Source organism: Mobula birostris, chromosome 21, assembly GCF_030028105.1.
Source record: "Mobula birostris isolate sMobBir1 chromosome 21, sMobBir1.hap1, whole genome shotgun sequence".
Classification (NCBI taxonomy): domain Eukaryota; kingdom Metazoa; phylum Chordata; class Chondrichthyes; order Myliobatiformes; family Myliobatidae; genus Mobula; species Mobula birostris.
The window spans coordinates 39,758,784-39,775,851 of record NC_092390.1 but is presented as its reverse complement, the minus strand read 5'-3'; the positions used below and the strand labels follow the sequence as shown (position 1 = coordinate 39,775,851).

At 40.7% G+C, this 17,068-nt stretch overlaps 1 protein-coding gene across 1 annotated transcript in view; it reads right to left on the bottom strand.

Annotated features, from left to right (window-relative positions):
- The window catches only part of dntt (deoxynucleotidyltransferase, terminal), a 294,866-nt gene that overhangs the window by 246,250 nt on the left and 31,548 nt on the right, over positions 1–17,068 (bottom strand). Inside the window, exon 2 of the mRNA XM_072239756.1 lies at positions 6,272–6,446. Coding sequence (XP_072095857.1) covers positions 6,272–6,446 — 175 coding nt within the window. The remainder of the gene's footprint in view (positions 1–6,271; positions 6,447–17,068) is intronic.

The following is a 17,068-nucleotide window of genomic DNA, read 5'->3' as shown; positions in this document are numbered from 1 at the left end:
CTTCCTCTCATGGGTATATTTGTAGAAGTTCCTCTGAAAGTGCGGATTAACTGAGAGGATGAGGAGAGTATAGCTACAGTAGGGCAGGTTGTTGGAAACATGAAGAAGGAGTGAAGGTGAGTCACCTACTCTCTCTTCTCTCTTCGTGTGCCTTGCGCGTTACATGCTTGGGTGATCATGGCTTTCCACATCGAACGATCCCATGCGGCGCCAATGATATCTCACACACTGAGATCTGTTAGTTCCTTCATAGTGTCCATATATTTTCTGAGTCACCTACAGTCTAGAGAATTCAGGGAACAGTTCTCTTACCTGAGCAGCAACAGGGTACAATGAAAGGCAGATCTCTTCCGCAGAAAGGACGCTCTCCCTGCAATCTACCATTTGGTGTAGCCACATGAAAGCCATGCTACCACAAGAAGTGTGAGCACAATCATCATGATTCTGTTGTCTGCTGAACCCAGACAGAACCTTGCCACTTGCCCTCACCAGACACAAAGTTTCCATTATGATGGCACATTCCTCCCCTCCACATCTGCACTTGTGTACAGCGAGCAGCTGAAGATTAGGGAGGAGGAGAAGGAGAAGCAGGAAGGACAGAGGTGTCTCCAATAACTTCTTCTTTCCGTGTATAACTTATCTCCTCATGATCCCTGTCACCACAAGCCTGAGTCACCATTTGTTACCGGTCCACACTTTCTCCTCATACTGTCACTAACCATACTCCATCCACTTGGCTTCAAAGCAAATACAAAATCTGCCCCAAAATAAATATTTCAGACTAAATTTATGAATTAATTTGCCTCTGACTTGATGGAAATCAACTAGCCTTCCTTGCATGTTAGTTCCTGCCCCGTGTCCCTTTGTTATGGCGTTCTTAGTGCAGGACACAGTAAGTTCACTGAAAGAGGCAATGCTGTTGAAAAAGTTGTCTGCAGCCCCTGAAAACTTTGAACGGTGCTCTCTATTTTCTTCCCTGTGCAACCTTTAAGACACTAAGGCAAGGCAGGCTCCAAGTCACTCAAAATTTTTACCTAAAAATATATTATCTCATTCCATTTGCATTCTCATTTATTATTGCTTTAAGTTGAGTAGCAATGAGAGACAAGCATCAAATGATGATCTTCAGTCAACGTCCAACACCCAGGAATGAAGGGAAATCCAAAACCTCCTTGTGACGTACAACTATGCTCCACTATTCTGTCAGTAATTATTTTTTGTAGTTCCTTACTGCAAAAATCATGAATATCAAAACCTGACTTCTTCACTTTCTGTTCAGTCCTGATGAAGGGTCTTGGCTCAAAATGTCAACTGTTGATTTATCTCCATAGAAGCTGCCTGCCCGACTGAGCTCCTCCAACATTTTGTGGGTGTTGTTCACCATGTACACCTTCTAATTTCATGCTTACACTAAAGAGCAAAACCTTTTTGATTATTGACCATTCACCCTTATGGGTTTCCCTAGTGCCTGTCTTTCATGCATTCATATCAGTCAAACTACCCTTAAGTTCTGCTCTCCAGTGGGAGACATTGGCTCCATTATAATGAAGGAGATTACAGATGGTTGTAAGGGGCAGATGGGTTAATTAGCTAAACCTTTAGTGGCACCATTGTAAGGATGGAAGCAACCTGCGCTAAATACCTAACATGCAATTGCAAGGCCACAGTGGCAGGAAGTTAAATACTGTTTTACTGAGAGGAGAACAGACTCTTCACAGAACCATTAACATTCCCCTGGACTTCATAGCCTGCTGTAAGATGTATTACGCAAGTGCTGTCAGTGTCTTAAAGCTCCCAGAATTATTCAGTCCAGATCCATGATGACAGAATTCTAGGTCTGAGAAAAGAGAGGTTGGTCCTCCACTGATGGGAAGCTTTTGCCTTTGCTAGAGTACCTCTGTATTGGACATTGCACTGTGAACAGTTTGGTAAGCTACTAGTTGTTTCCATGCTGGAAGATTAGCTTAAGGTTCCAGACTTCACGTTCCTGTAGTGTGTGGGGTGAATTTCCTGTAGGCATCTCATACAGGCTTTCAACAAGCCTTCCAGCTGCATGCATGTCTTCCTTTATTTTCAAACCACCATTTGCCATCCATGCACTTCTTTCACCTCAGATGGTTGAAGAAGTTGGGTATAGGCCCCCAAATCCTAAGGACTTTCTACAGGGGCACATTTGAGAGCATCCTGACTGGCTGCATCACTGCCTGGTATGGGAACTGCACTTCCCTCAATCACTGGGTTCTGCAGAGAGTGGTGTGGACAGTCCAGCGCATCTGTAGATGTGAACTTCCCACTGTTCAGGACATTTACAGAGACAGGTGCATAAACAGGGCTCAAAGGATCATTGGGGACCCGAGTCACACCAACCACAAACTAATACAGCTGCTACCATCCTGAAAACGGTACCGCAGCATGAAGGCCAGGACCAACAGGCTCTGGGATAGCTTCTTCCACCAGGCCATCAGACTGATTAATTCACACTGATACAAATGTATTTCTATGCTATATTGACTGTCCTGTTGTACATGCTATTTATTACAAATTATTATAAATTGAGTGGGCACATGGCCAAGTGGTTAAGGCACTGGACTAGCGATCTGAAGGTCCTGAGTTTGAGCCTCAGCCGAGGCAACATGTGTTGTGTCCTTGAGCAAGGCACTTAATCACATGTTGCTCTGCAATGACACTGGTGCCAGGCTGTATGGGTCCTAGTGCCCTTCCCTTGGACAACATTGGTGTCGTGGAGAGGGGAGACTTGCAGCATGGGCAACCGCTGGTCTTCCATGCAACCTGGCCCAGGCCTGCACCCTGGAGAGTGAAGACTTTCCAGTCGCAGATCCATGGTCTCGCAAGACTAACGGATGCCTTTACTTTACTTACTTTATTATAAATTGAACATTGCACATTAAGATGGAGATGTAACATAAAGATTTTAACTCCTCACATATGTGAAGGATGTAAGAAATAAAGTCAATTCAATTTGAATCATGGTTGAATGTTCCAGAGCAGAACTAATGTGCAATGCTATCTACATGAGAAACAGGGAAGTCATGAAATAACATGGGCTTAATGCATGCGAATATGGAAAAGGCTACAATTAGCATTTCCAAATCACAGGTGAGAATGCACAGAAATCATGGACGAGCAGCACACTGGTGAGCACCAGTTTATGGGCCAGTGGATTTCTGGTTGAGTTTCCCATGAGTCATTAATGATTTAATGGTCATGGATTTAAAATAATTGGCAAAAGAATCAAAGGAAAAATGGGGAAAATCTTTTTAATGCAAATTTAATGATGGCTTTCAAGCCAAAATTAAATATAAGTTTAAAAGAGAAAATCAACAGAAAGACAGAGAAAGAGCAGGAGAATGGGGCTAATTGGATTGCAGTTACGGAGAACCAATACAGACTCAAGTGATTAAATATCTTCTTCTGCAGGTACTATTACATGATACATTATGTACTATTATAAGCACTGCAGTTTATATTTCAGAAACATTTTGATGAATTTTATATTGAATTTTCTTGCACAAAATAGATGGTGACATTTATCCAGTCTTTCTGTAAGTTTTTGTCTTTAAATGCTTCCCATTCCACAGTGCCATCATATGGTTATATTTATTGATAGCACATCATTTGCTTCACAAGTGCTTTAAATATACTGATTAAAATATTATGCTTGTCCAAAATAACATCAATGCCCATAAATGAATAAAGAAACTGATGCACTTAGACTCCAGTGTGGGTTACCCTATAGTCTGTCGAAAAATCGAAAATTGAGGTTTCATTATGAAAGTTTCTATTATTGGAATTTCTCTTAAGAATCTTTTAGTTAAGAAAGGATGACAAATTACAATCCTATAAAGAGAATTTAATGAACATAAAATAGACTCGCAAAGGAGTCACAAAGTAAGGCTTAATCTTGTTAATAGTCTCAAGAGGATGGATTAGATTCGTTGTAAGAAGTGAATCAATGGTGCTGGTGGTTGGTTACACCTGCATTTACCAAAATGCCCAATGATTTCAGTTCTCTTGGGTGCCTTGGCAACATGCTCAGTCAAATGCTGCCATGATATGATGAGCTATCATTCTCACCTCACACCCATAATCCAGCTCTTTTGGTTCATATTTGGACTAGGGTCTGGAACCAAGGTGTCCTGATAAAATCCCAGCTGGATGCTGCTGTCAGGCAAGTTGTAATCTTTAATGTTGCCAAAACCTTCTATCACTAAGCTAGAGAGGGTGCAGAAGAAAAGTAACAGTATTGTTATCAGGATTGGAGGGTTTGAGTTATAAGGAGGGATTGGACAGAATAGGTATTTTATTTCCCTAGAGCAAAGGAGGCTGAGAAATGAGATGACAGAGGTTTAGAAAAATATGAGAAGCAGTGATAGGGAAGATAGCTCAAGTCTATTTCTTATGGTAGAGGTATCAAAAAGTAGAGAGTATGTTTAAGATAAGAGGTACAAGGTTTCAGACCATAACTATAAAATCATAAGACATAAAGACAAAGGGATTTTCTTTATTTGTCACACGTACATTGAAACAGCAAAACATACAGTGAAATGCGTTGCTTGCATTGGGATGTGCTGGGGGCAGCCTGCAAGTGTCACCATGTTTCCAATGCCAACATAGCATGCCCACAACTGCTAACCGTAACCTGTACATCTTTGCAATATAGGAGGAAACCAGAGCACCCAGAGGAAACCCACATTGTGTTGGGAGAAAATAGAAACTCCTTAAAAACAGCAGCTGGAATTGAACCCCAATATTACAGCTAACACTCTGCAAGCTACCAATGCCATGCCTGTAGGGCCAGAACTAGGCCATTCAGCCCATTGATAACCTGAGAGGGCAACTGTTCACACAAAGAGTAGTTGATATCTTGAATGGCCTGCCAGAGGTGGTGGTGATACAGGAATGATATTTAAGAGGAACCTGGACAGGAATGAATAAAGCAGGATATGAAATCAATGATTACTCTACAGTAGATAACCATGATGGTTGGCCTAAGTGTGGCTGTGGGTTTCTTCACTGCATGGATCTATCACCATGACAATGACAAAATGTGGGCAAGTTCAATAACTACATTCTACAAATAAAGAAAGAGGACAGTAAAGTAAAGACAGTATATGAAAATATACTGTCTTGCAAGACCATGGATCTGCGCCTGGAAAGTCTTCACTCTCCAGGGCGCAGATCTGGGCAAGGTTGTATGGAAGACCAGCAGCTGCCCAAGCTGCAAGTCTCCCCTCTCCACGACACCAATGTTGTCCAAGGGAAGGGCATTAGGACCCATACAGCTTGGTACCAGTGTCGTCGCAGAGCAATGTGTGATTAAGTGTCTTGCTCAAGGACACAACACACGTTGCCTCGGCTGGAGCTTGAACTCATGACCTTCAGGTCGCTAGTCCAATGCCTTAACCACTTGGCCATGTGCCCTCAGAAAGAGGACAACGTATCATATAATCTGTAAACTAATGTCAGATCATGACAGGGCAATAATCAAAATTAAGCAAGTGATTTCCATCTCAGCATTGTTAAGGAAGTGTGAAGTAGAAAATACCTTGAATATAAACTTGCACTGAATCGGGAATCATTTCTTAAGACAGTTGTTAGGTAAATATCAATGCTGGTATCATCAAATGATTAATTGTGGAATTATGTTTAAAAGACATGGTTGGAAGGAAAGGAAATTCTCAGAAGAGGGCAGGATCCTCCATACGAATAAACATTCTTCATAAATTGAAGCATTAGTGCATCAATTGTCTAACCCTTGCAATTTAATACCAATGCTTGATCTAGTGCAATATTATTTTCATATACTGTTTATTGCTATCAGCTTCTTTGGAATTCTTCCAACGGCATGAAAATTGAAGAGTTTTTAATTTTAAAAGAATTAGTAATTTTTCAGCAATTATTTTAATTGAACTGGGGTGGAAGATAATATAAAAATGATTGGATGAGTAAATAGTATGTCACAACCAAGCAAATAACAGACCAAAAGGTAGAAAGTAGATCTAGAATAGATAGAAACATATTGTATAGTGTGAACAACAGGTTTGTTTTGCCTTTTCCATAAATTACCAGAATTCTATTCCATTAAACATGCAATAAAATGCCAATTTATTTAAATTAGGGCAATGTAACAAGTATTTGAAAGAAGCAAAACATTTATCTTTACTCTTCTATATTTCAGAGTGCATAATCGCATCATAATGAAACACTGCATTATAATATATATCAATTATAAAAGGGGCATTACATTTACCTGCAGTCTGTGGCGTTCTTCGATGTCTACAGGTTTACCAGCACCCATACTCTCTGTAAACCAGGAGATATTAAGTAAATTTAGCTTGTTAGCATCTGACATCTTCTGTGTTTGAATCCAGTCCCAAATCTCATTCCAGGAGTTATTCTCAGTTACAATATGTGTAACTGAATCACTACAGAAAGAAAATGGAAACTGTTAGAACTTTTTTTTAAATTTTGTGATCTTCAGTGAGTGGCATTTCAATATCTGTAAAAGTTACTGAGGTTACTAACAGACTACTGGAATTAAAGTTACTGGAATTAAATCAGAAACGGCCATTAAGGATACCTGTCCAACAGCCCGCACTCTGCACACAAGTCATGATTGTAATTAAGATGAGGCTATGTTATGTTCGAACTGGAAGAAATTATTTGGTAATGTTGCAGCTTATTGCACAGTAAAGATCCACATTTTGCGGCTGGTGATTTAAAAAAATACTCAGATGGTTCATAATTAACATGAGGAAAGGCTGAATAATGGCAGGCCAAGAAACCAAATAAGTATTCTTGCACGTCAAGCAGAACAGTGCGGTACCTTAACTCAACTTTAGTCACCCAAGCACTATCAGGAAGGAAACAGAATTGGATGTTTATTTTTAGTCTTTACTTGTCTGTATATAGCCCAAATTACCATGGCTCTGCAGGCTAAAGTGACTTTCTATTTACAGGACCACACTAGCTAATCTCTTTTGACATTTTGTCTGAAAGAAATAAAAGTCTTTGTTGTTATTTCTCCTGCCCTACATATGCCTTTTCACATATGCAAACTTGTCATTACTGAAACTCTCTTTTCCTTTCACAATTTCCTTTTGTGCTCTTTATCTCTCCTGAACATAGACGGCACACCTTCATCGCTTTCTCCTCCACATGTGTGCTTCATGTTTTGTATTGTAACTTTATTCCGGACTTCTGTAAACAAGATTTTAGAACAAGTTCAGGGCTACACCACAGATCCCCAAGGACCACAGCAAAATTGATTTTATAAGGAAATTTTGTGAAGATAAATCATAAACAAATGTCACATGTCCAAGAAAAAGTTAACTCGATAATAATTTTTATCTGATATTTACAAAGTAGATAGAATTGCTTCGTTATTACAAAGAAACATGAAAAGTAATCATCTCAGACATTAATGTAGCAGTACTTCTCCCCCAACCAGGTTTTAAACAGAGAAGGGAAGGTGTCTCTCCAGTGCTATATTGCATAAGTAAGTTCATCGTACTAACATAGAAGTTTTTATTTGAAATCTTAACATAAACTCTGGTATAGGAAATAAGTACTACCATATTCATTAAATGAACTGATGTATTGGAAATTTAAAGTCCTTCTTCTATTCATTTACCAGATATGGCCAAAGCTGACAGGAGTCATGTTTATTTTTAATTCCTAGTTGCCCTTGAGAAGGTGATGATGAACCATCTGCTTGAACAGCTATATTCTTTGAAATGGGAGATTGAGGATTTAGACCCACAACAATAAAGGAATGGCAAGCTATTTCCAAAATAGACTAGTGTGTGATTTGGAGGGAAACTTCCAGGTGACAGTGTTCCCTTGTGCCTGCTATTCTTGTCCTTCTTGATGATAGGGGTCACCAATTTGTGAAGTGCTGTCAGTGTAGCTTGTGCAAATAATGGCATATATATTTGGGATACAGGACTATGAGGAGTACAGACAGGGTAAACACAAGCAGGTTTTTCCACTTAGGTTGGGTGAGATAACAACTAGAGGTCAAGGGTTAAGGGTGAAAGATGAAAAAGGTTTAAGGGGAACATAGGGGCAGCAACTTCACTCAGAGGCTGGTGAGAGTGTGGAACATGAACAGAAATGGTGCATGCAGATTCGATTTCAAAATTTAAGAGAACTTTGGTTAAGTATGTGGATGGGACGGCTATGGTCTAGGTGTGTGTTGCTGGGACTAGGCAGAATAATAGTTCAGTATGGACTAGATAGTCTGAAGGGGCTCTTTCTGTGCTGTAGTGCTCTATGATTCTATGAATCTAGATGATTGTGCTACATTCATTATGTACCAGTCTGTAAGGACTGACAGGTTTTCCAAACTCCCATCTGAATGCCAAAACAAAAAAAAAACAACAAAGGCCTGATGTAGGGCATGCAGATGCAAAAAAAACTTGAGCGGGGCGGATGTACACTGCCTCCTACTTCTAGAAATCTTTTGCAATTGTACAGTTTAAGCTCTAGGCTTTAGTCCTTCCTGTATCTTCACCTACTCAGTTATTATTTTTGAAACAAATATCTAAAAAATATTTCCCATCATCTTATTAGTACACAAATAGAAGTACAGGCATGCAAAATACATCTAGTGCTGAGATAATATCTCCAATCCACAGTGACAGCAGGGATTTCTGCCAGCTAGAGGACCATGAAGTTTAGAAGTTGACAGCACAGAAGGAAGCCATTTGACACATTATGTTTGTGCCAGCTCGTTGCTGGAGCAAACCATGCAAAAGCAAATGATAAAGTGCAGCATGGTTCTGATTTCCTTATATGCACATCTGGCAGGCGGGGCTCCCTGTTGATAGCAAAGTCTTGAAAAATATGTCCTTCTATATCATCACTTAAAAATAGAAATTATTCATCTCTATAATTAAAGGCTTCAGTCCAGTACATTGCTCTGGTTTCACAGCTTTCCAAGGCAGCACATCTGAAACATAGTAGGGATGGCATAATTTTAAAGAATATATGAAGCCTACCTTGGTTCTGTTATGTATTTAATATATCAGTATTATCTGACTAATGTTATGAATATATTGTTTAATTCAGCATTTTTGTTGTTTACATAATGCGTTATGTATATCTGTAAAAGTATGTAAATTGCATACATCATCACAACACCACCTGATAATTGTGCACCTCACTTAAAGTAAAAAACTAAGTTAGACTCACATTCCCAGCTCCCTTGTGTTACTTTCAATTAGTTTTTATGCTTTGGAGTTACAAAACATAATAGTGGCGACAAAAACGTTTTAAATGAACCCGAGATGACTACCTGCCTGTTGAAGCACAGAGGATGTTTTCTTCACAAATGGATAGACAATTACATTTTTAAAAAAGGCAGAAAATGGAAGAGTTCCCGGGTTCATAAACAGTGAGTACTGGCGGACCTGTCAGTAGAGTGTGTAATCATAAAAAAAGAGAAAAATGGCAGGCCACATCAGAAAGATTGACACATTTGATTACACAACAGATAACTGGAATATATATATATATATACAGAATGAATTGAGCAGTACTTTAAAGCAAATGGAATAGCCAATGAGAAACAAGTACTGTTTTTGCTGATTGTATTGGATTTAATGAATACCATTTGCTAAGAAGTTTAACTGCTCCAGCCAAACCAACCTGTGGTAAACCACGTATATAGGTTGTAACTGGGTTACCTGTCTGGACATGTCTGGACACACCCCTCTGTTGACTGCTCCTGTGGCTCTTCCCACAGACCCCTGAATAAAGGCAATTGTGTCACTGCTTCTCCCTCAGTCCAGGACAGATACTCAGCATGGACATTGGTCCATTTACTGTTAATAAAAGCCTTTCAGTATTTACTCTACTTCCAGTCTTTTGGAGTAATTGATAGTGCATCACAACCAAAATGAGCTTTGCTGATATTGTGAAAGTAATGCAGGAACATTAATGCTGAAACCATTCTTGATTGCCACATCTAAACAAAAACCTGCCCAGCCAAACAAATTGTGTAACTATTGTGGCAGGTGCTCATGTACTATACACCAGAGCAATGCAGACTTAAAGTTGAAACTTACAGAAAATGCAACAAGTAGGACACATACAAAGAGCATATTAGGCAGACAAAAATAAAAGGACCACACATAGAAGAGAATAAGCTAAAAATTAAGTTGCTGTTTCAAGAAGAGCACTAATCTGCACACTGTTGATGAAAAATCTGATAATGATGAGAATGACTCAGGACTGAGTAGCCTTAAGACTTACAAAGTGAAAACTAACAATAGAAAAGCAATATGGCATACATCAGAAGTGAAAGGTAAATTAAATAAAATGGATTTGATCACTGGTTCAGCTGATTCAGTTATTCCACAGAATGAATTTGAACAGCATTTCAAAGGTACTGAACTGCAGCCTGTAGTTATCCAACCAGAACTTATACTGGAGAAAATATAACTCCTGTGGGATTGACACTTGTAACAGTGAAATGCAACAACTATAACAGGTTCCTCCCAAGCCTGCTTACTGTACTCCATCCCCTTGAACTCATTACTACAGATCGGGAAGAAATGGCAATGGACAGAGCAATGTGAGGAGGCTTTCCAAAAGACAAAGGAAATGGTGATATCAGACACTGGACTCACACATTATAATCCACATGGTCCAGTAAAGCTTGGTCACTGGCTCAGCTGTTTCATACATTCTATTAAATGAGCCTGAATGGTATTTCAAAGATTCTAAACTGAAGCATGCAGATGACCAATTCAGAGCTTACTATACCAGACAAAAAATAACTCCTGTGTGAATGATATTTGTAACAGTGAAACACATTGCTTGAATGTGGTAAAAACCAGGAGGCCAGCATTGCAGGTGTGTGATTGGCTGGGACAATCACAATTGATTAGAGATCCATCTGCCATTTTGCATACTCCATCCCCTGCAGTAAAGCCAACTGAAAGCAAAGTAAGAAAGATACTGGATGATGCCACAGCAGTGTTCAAGAATGCTGTTGGAAAACTCAAACATATCAAGGGTAAAATAGCATTATATAAAAATGCCACACCCAAGTTTTACAAAGCCCATCTGGTTCCTGGTACCATCTGTGAGAAGGTAACCAGTCAGCTAGATCACATGAGGCTGAAGGAACTCTTTCCCAGGTTGAGTGGAGCCCATGGGCAATGCCAGTGGTCCCAGGAGCCAGGAAGAATTGGTCAATCAGGATCTGTGGTTATTTTAAGGCCACCATCAACCCAGTATTGAAAGTAGATCAATATCCTCTGACCAGGATAGAGAATACATCTGCAAACATTTCTAGAGAGAAACACTTCAGCAAAGTGGACTTAGTTGAGGGCTACCTACAGATGGAGATGGAAGAAAAGTCCAAAGTGTTTCTCACCATAAAAACTCTCAAAGGGCTGTATTGCTATAACAGGCTTATTTTTGGAGTAGCATCTGCACCTGCACTTCGGTAGAAAGGTATGAACCAGGTGCTGCAAGGCTGCCCGGGCACTCAGTGTTACCTGGTTGACGCCATTGTTACTGTTAGGGATAATAAGGAACATCTCCAAAATCTTAAAGCAGCACTGAAAATATTAGAAGATGATAGGCTCAGTGCACAATACAACAAGTCTGAATTCTTTAAACTAAGCATCGCTTACTGTGGTCACACCATCAACACAGAAGGATTACACAAGTGGGCTGAGAAAATTAAAGCAGTGGTGGATGCCCCAGGGCCAACGATTGTGTCACAGTTGTGGTCCTTTTTAGGATTTGTCAATACTATAACAGGTTCCTGCCAAACCTGGCTACTGTGCTCCACCCCTTGAATTCATTACTACAAATTGGGGAGAAACGGCAATGGACAAAGCAGTGTGAGATGACTTTCAGAAAGGTAAGGGAAATGGTGATATCAGACACTGTATTCACATATTATGATCCACATCATCCAGTGAAGCTTGCCTGAGATGCCTCACATGAAGGTATAGGAACAGTGATGTCACATGTTATGGGTGATGGAAGTGAACAACCCATAGCCTTTACATCACACTCCGTTACCAGTGCAGAGAAAAATTACGCACAGATTGACAGAGAGGCCTTGAGTCTGGTTTGGGGTGTGAAACATTTTAACTCATTCTTGTAAGGGAGAGAGTTTTCCCTCGTTACTGATCATCAACCACGAGTGCCCATTTTCAATCCACAGAAGAGTGTTCCACTAACAACAGCAGCTCAGATATAGAGAAGGGCTCTATTTTGTGGAGGACACAATTACAAGGTTGAATTCGAGGACGACTAATTATGGAAATGTGGATGGATGGATTGTCCTATTTACCTTTGGAAAAGGAAATACCCGAAAAACTTAACAAAAGAGGACACTCCTCTTGATGTATTCTCCCCAATGCAAATCGAAAGTCATACTATTCTGGCAGAGATGATCCAAAGGGAAACCAGAAAAAAACCCACACTGTCTCAGGTACACATGGCCATTCAAAATAGCTGGAACATACAACAGAAACTCCTGTTCCCCTGTTTTTACCAGCACCGGGATGAACTTGCCCTTGATGGAAATTGCCAATGTGAGGATTGAGAGTCGTTGTACCATCCAAACTGAGAGCTAGGGTGTTGGAGGACACACATGTCAGTCATCTAGGCATGGTTAAAATGAAAGCTTTGCCTGGTGGCCTGCGATAGATCAGCAGATCAAGCAGCTTGCCATGCACTGTTCGAGCCGCCAACACATCCAGAAGATGCCTAGAGCAGCACCTTCCCACCCCTGGGAATGACCTGCATTGCCCTGGCAGAGGATTTATGTAGATTTGCTTAGTAGTAGTGGATCCAACTAAAAGTAGCCAGAAGAGTTCCCAATAGCCTCCACTACAGCCTTGCATGCTACTGATGTGTGGAGAAGCATCTTCTCAAGGACTGGTGTTCCGGAACACATAATAAGTGACAATGGACCACAGTTCATTGTGGAACAGTTTCAGTCATACCTCAAAATGAATGGAATAAGACATATTACATCTGCACCGTACCGCCCAGCTATAAATGGCTCGGTAGAAAGGTTTGCCCAGAGCCTAAAGCAATGTCAGCAGAACACATTACACTGACACTGAATCAGAAGCTCTCCAAATTTCTCCTGGCATATTGCAATGCAGCACTCTGCTCAACCAACACCTCACCAGCTATGCTGTTCCTAGGAATCCCTTGCATTCATGCTTGGACCTCCTCAAACCCAACCTCAGAAGAAATATGCAGGAGAAACAGCTGAGACAAATTGAAAGCTCCTAAAGCAAGGAGGTTCGATTTTTTCACTCCTGGGCAAGCAGTCCTGGCAAGGGACTACAGAGGTGATCAAACACGGGCATTCATAAAGATTAAGGACAGAACTGCATCTAATACCACTTGGAGACAACGTACCAATCAGTTGACGAAAGCACAGTCAATTGTGAGAGAAGAAAGGTGGCTACTGCTGTCACAACCACTGCCTGTAGTCCCAAAGTCAACTCCTATAACCACCAGACGCCGCAGAACCTGAGATTGTTTCACAGCCACAGGTTTCACCTGCCATGCAGAGTGAGCCCCCCTGTCAGGGAAGATGTTATCCCAGAAGAATAAGAAAGCCTCCACAGCAATTAAATATTTAGGCCTGAATGGGACATGTTAAAATTCACTATGCTGTGGATGTCTGTCTGGTACTTGGATTATACAGTCTACTGTATATATAGTGTATGTATATAAGCTGAGATGCATCTGTGTTGAGTTGGACTTTATAGCTAAGCAGGGAGGAGTGTTGTGTATTTAATATATCAGTAATATTTGAGTAATATTGTAAATATATTGTTTGATTGAGCATTTTTTGATGTTTACATAATGCATTGTGAGTTAGGTGTGAAAGTACATAATTGGCATACATTATCACACTACCACGTGATACATCCACACCTCGCTTAAAGTAAATATGAAGTGCGCAAGTTTATCTCTTGCTATGGTGCCTAAGACTCTTGCACAACACTGTATTTCTTGGACATTTCACCTACGGTGTTCCAAATTGTTTCCATATTTTATTCTCCTCATAGAAACGTCTTATCTCCTAAGCTTGAGAACTAACATTCTCTGCTTCCCATATCATTAATTACCTAGTTAGGTTCTATTCTTCATCTTGTCAGCGCCAGAGAGTTTATTGTGTGTAAAACAAATTAACATGTTGGGAACTGATAAAATCTTAGTAAAGAGATTACTTAATACTGAATATATTTCTCTGAAAGAGGGAGAAGACAGTAAAGGAAATGGGCCAGAGATGAGTGTATGGATTCATATCACTCCTCAGCTACTATCTCACTGAACAGCAGAAAGAGGAATTATTCTCATAGACTTACAAATTCTCCGGCAACCTCGGTGTTGAAAATGGGAGCAATGCTATCATTTTAGTAATAGGAGGCCAGTTTATTGAAAATGAACTATCCAGTAAGTATCATCTCAGGCAGTAGTCCCCAACCACCGGGCCACGGACCGGTACCAGGCCGCGAGGAAACAATATTGAGTCAGCTGCACCTTTCCTCATTCCCTGTCACGCACCGTTGAACTTGAACACAGGGTTGCCAACTGTCCCGTATTTGCCGGGACATCCCAGCTAAATTGGTTTGTCCCATACAGGACCACCCTTGTCCCATATTTCCCCCGCTAAGGTAGAGCTTTTCTATGAAACCTTTCGTGCTGAAATGGTGTAAAGTGAAGAAACATTTACCATTAATTTATACGGGAAAATTTTTGAGTGTTCCCAGACCCAAAAATTAACCTACCAAGTCATACCAAATCACACATAAAACCTAAAATACCACTAACATATAGTAAAAGCAGGAATGATAGGATAAATACACAGCCTATATAAAGTAGAAATAATGTATGTACAATGTAGTCGGGAAGATTAAGCCAAAACCGATTTGTGGAAAAAAATCGGCACGTACACGCTTGCGCACACCACACATGCGCACACAGGTGCCCGTGCAAGGCTTCATGGTCATGGTAGTCTTTCCTGGGGTAAAGTGTCCCGGGATTTGACTGCTACTTTTGTCCCTTATTTGGGAGTGAGAAAGTTGGCAGCCCTAACTGTAAAAGACATGTTGAGGTGAGTTTAACCCCACTTGAACATCACCGCCCCCCCCCCCCCCGGTCGGCCGGTCCGTGAGAATATTGTCAATATTAAACCGGTCCGTGGTGCAAAAAAGATTGGGGACCCCTGATCTCAGGGATAGGCCAATGGACATTTTAGAGTCCAATCTAGAGAACAATGTCCTGATATGGTACATGATAGGTTAAGATGATGGGATGCCATTTGTTTCAGCACACTGAAGGGCAACAGCATATGCTATCAGACGATTCAGACGTTGGCTTTCAGGTCCCAGCCACCTGAAGATCTCAAGGCTCATGTATCAGTAAACGGGATTTCCATTGTACTGAGAACTGGCACACAGTGTTTCTGAACATGGAGGAGTTCTACTGTCAAAGCAGCTACAGACCACCATATCTCACGAGTACAAAAGCATGTAGGGTGAGGACAAGTTATACATAAATAATTTCATGGATGTAACTGTTCAGGTTACCCTCATTGATACAAGACGATTCGGCTAGAGAAGTTGGAGCAAAGAGAATGGGGGAAGGCAGAGAAAAACACACTTAATACACTGTCTATATTTAAAAAGGCATTTTATCCAAGGATTGTCAACTGCTGTATTTCATGAGGTAACCTCCACACCTTACTAGATCGACAGGAAAATAAAACACTCAGTCTGGTACAGGTTCAAGTCACAAAACATCAACAATACCTCTTCCCACCACCACCCCCCTAACCAATGTTGCTTGACCAGCTATCCTCCTTCAGCAGATACTGCCTCTTGATGACCACATTGAAGATCACCTCAATGTGACTTCAGATATTGTGGTTGTTATTAGCAATAATGAATTTTAAAAAACATCGTCGTGGCTTCTGTTCTATGTTCCATTTCTAAGAATGTCTCTGATTGAAAGACTGTGTGCAACCAGAGGACCAAGTTTCCACCTATTCTTAGCCTGATTAAGAGAGGAAAGCTTTATGCTACCTGGAGACAGAACTAAAATTGCATTCTGCCACATACTATAGAATACTTATTCATGTTGACTTGAAGTCAATACTGAGTGAAATATAATCAAGCACATAATAATAAGTTCAAATATTCTTACCTTGTCAGCATTGATTTATTCTTAGATCTCCTGTAGTGCCTTCAGACATACCACAGGATTGATTCAGATTGCACAGAACAATGACGATTCCACAGAGGGTATCATTAACTGACACAGAGCTGGTTTAGACCACACACCAGCTCCTATATTCACACCTCAGTGGACTAAGTAAGACAATTTGTTGAGTTCCTGAGCTGACCCTCCCTAATTAGTCCTTGCCTTTCAAAATGCAGGAAGATTCTCTCTCTCAAAAAAACCCCTCGCTATACATGTTTGCACTGGGGAGTCAGTGGAGTCTATTTTGATCGTGAGTGCTATGATGCAAATAGCCAAGAAACGACAGTTTTATTTTTAGGAAATAGTGCTGAATAGGCCCTTCTGGTCCTTTAAGCAGTGCCACCCAGAAACCCTAGCCTAATCACGGGACAATTTGCAATGATCAATTATCCTACCAACCCGTATGTCTTTGGACCGTGGAAAGAAACTGGAACACCTGGAGGAAAGCCATGCGGTTATGGGGAGAACATACAAACTCCTTACAGACAGCAGCAGGAGTTGAACCTGGGGTCACTGGTCCTGTAAAGTATTGTGTTAACCATTATGTTACTGCACATGCAACGGATGTTCATCATCAAATACAAAAATGATTGCTGCATGTGTGGCTTCATCAAAAATTGTACGCTCTACATGTGAGCTTGGGTTGCTGTGATTCCGGCCTTGGAGGCCCAGGACACTGAAGGTTGTGGAATCTGGAAGGACACTCAAGATTCTTGAAGAACTCACCAGCATCTATGGAAGGAGATAGACCATTCGACTTTTCAGTTCCAGACCCATAGTCTGAATT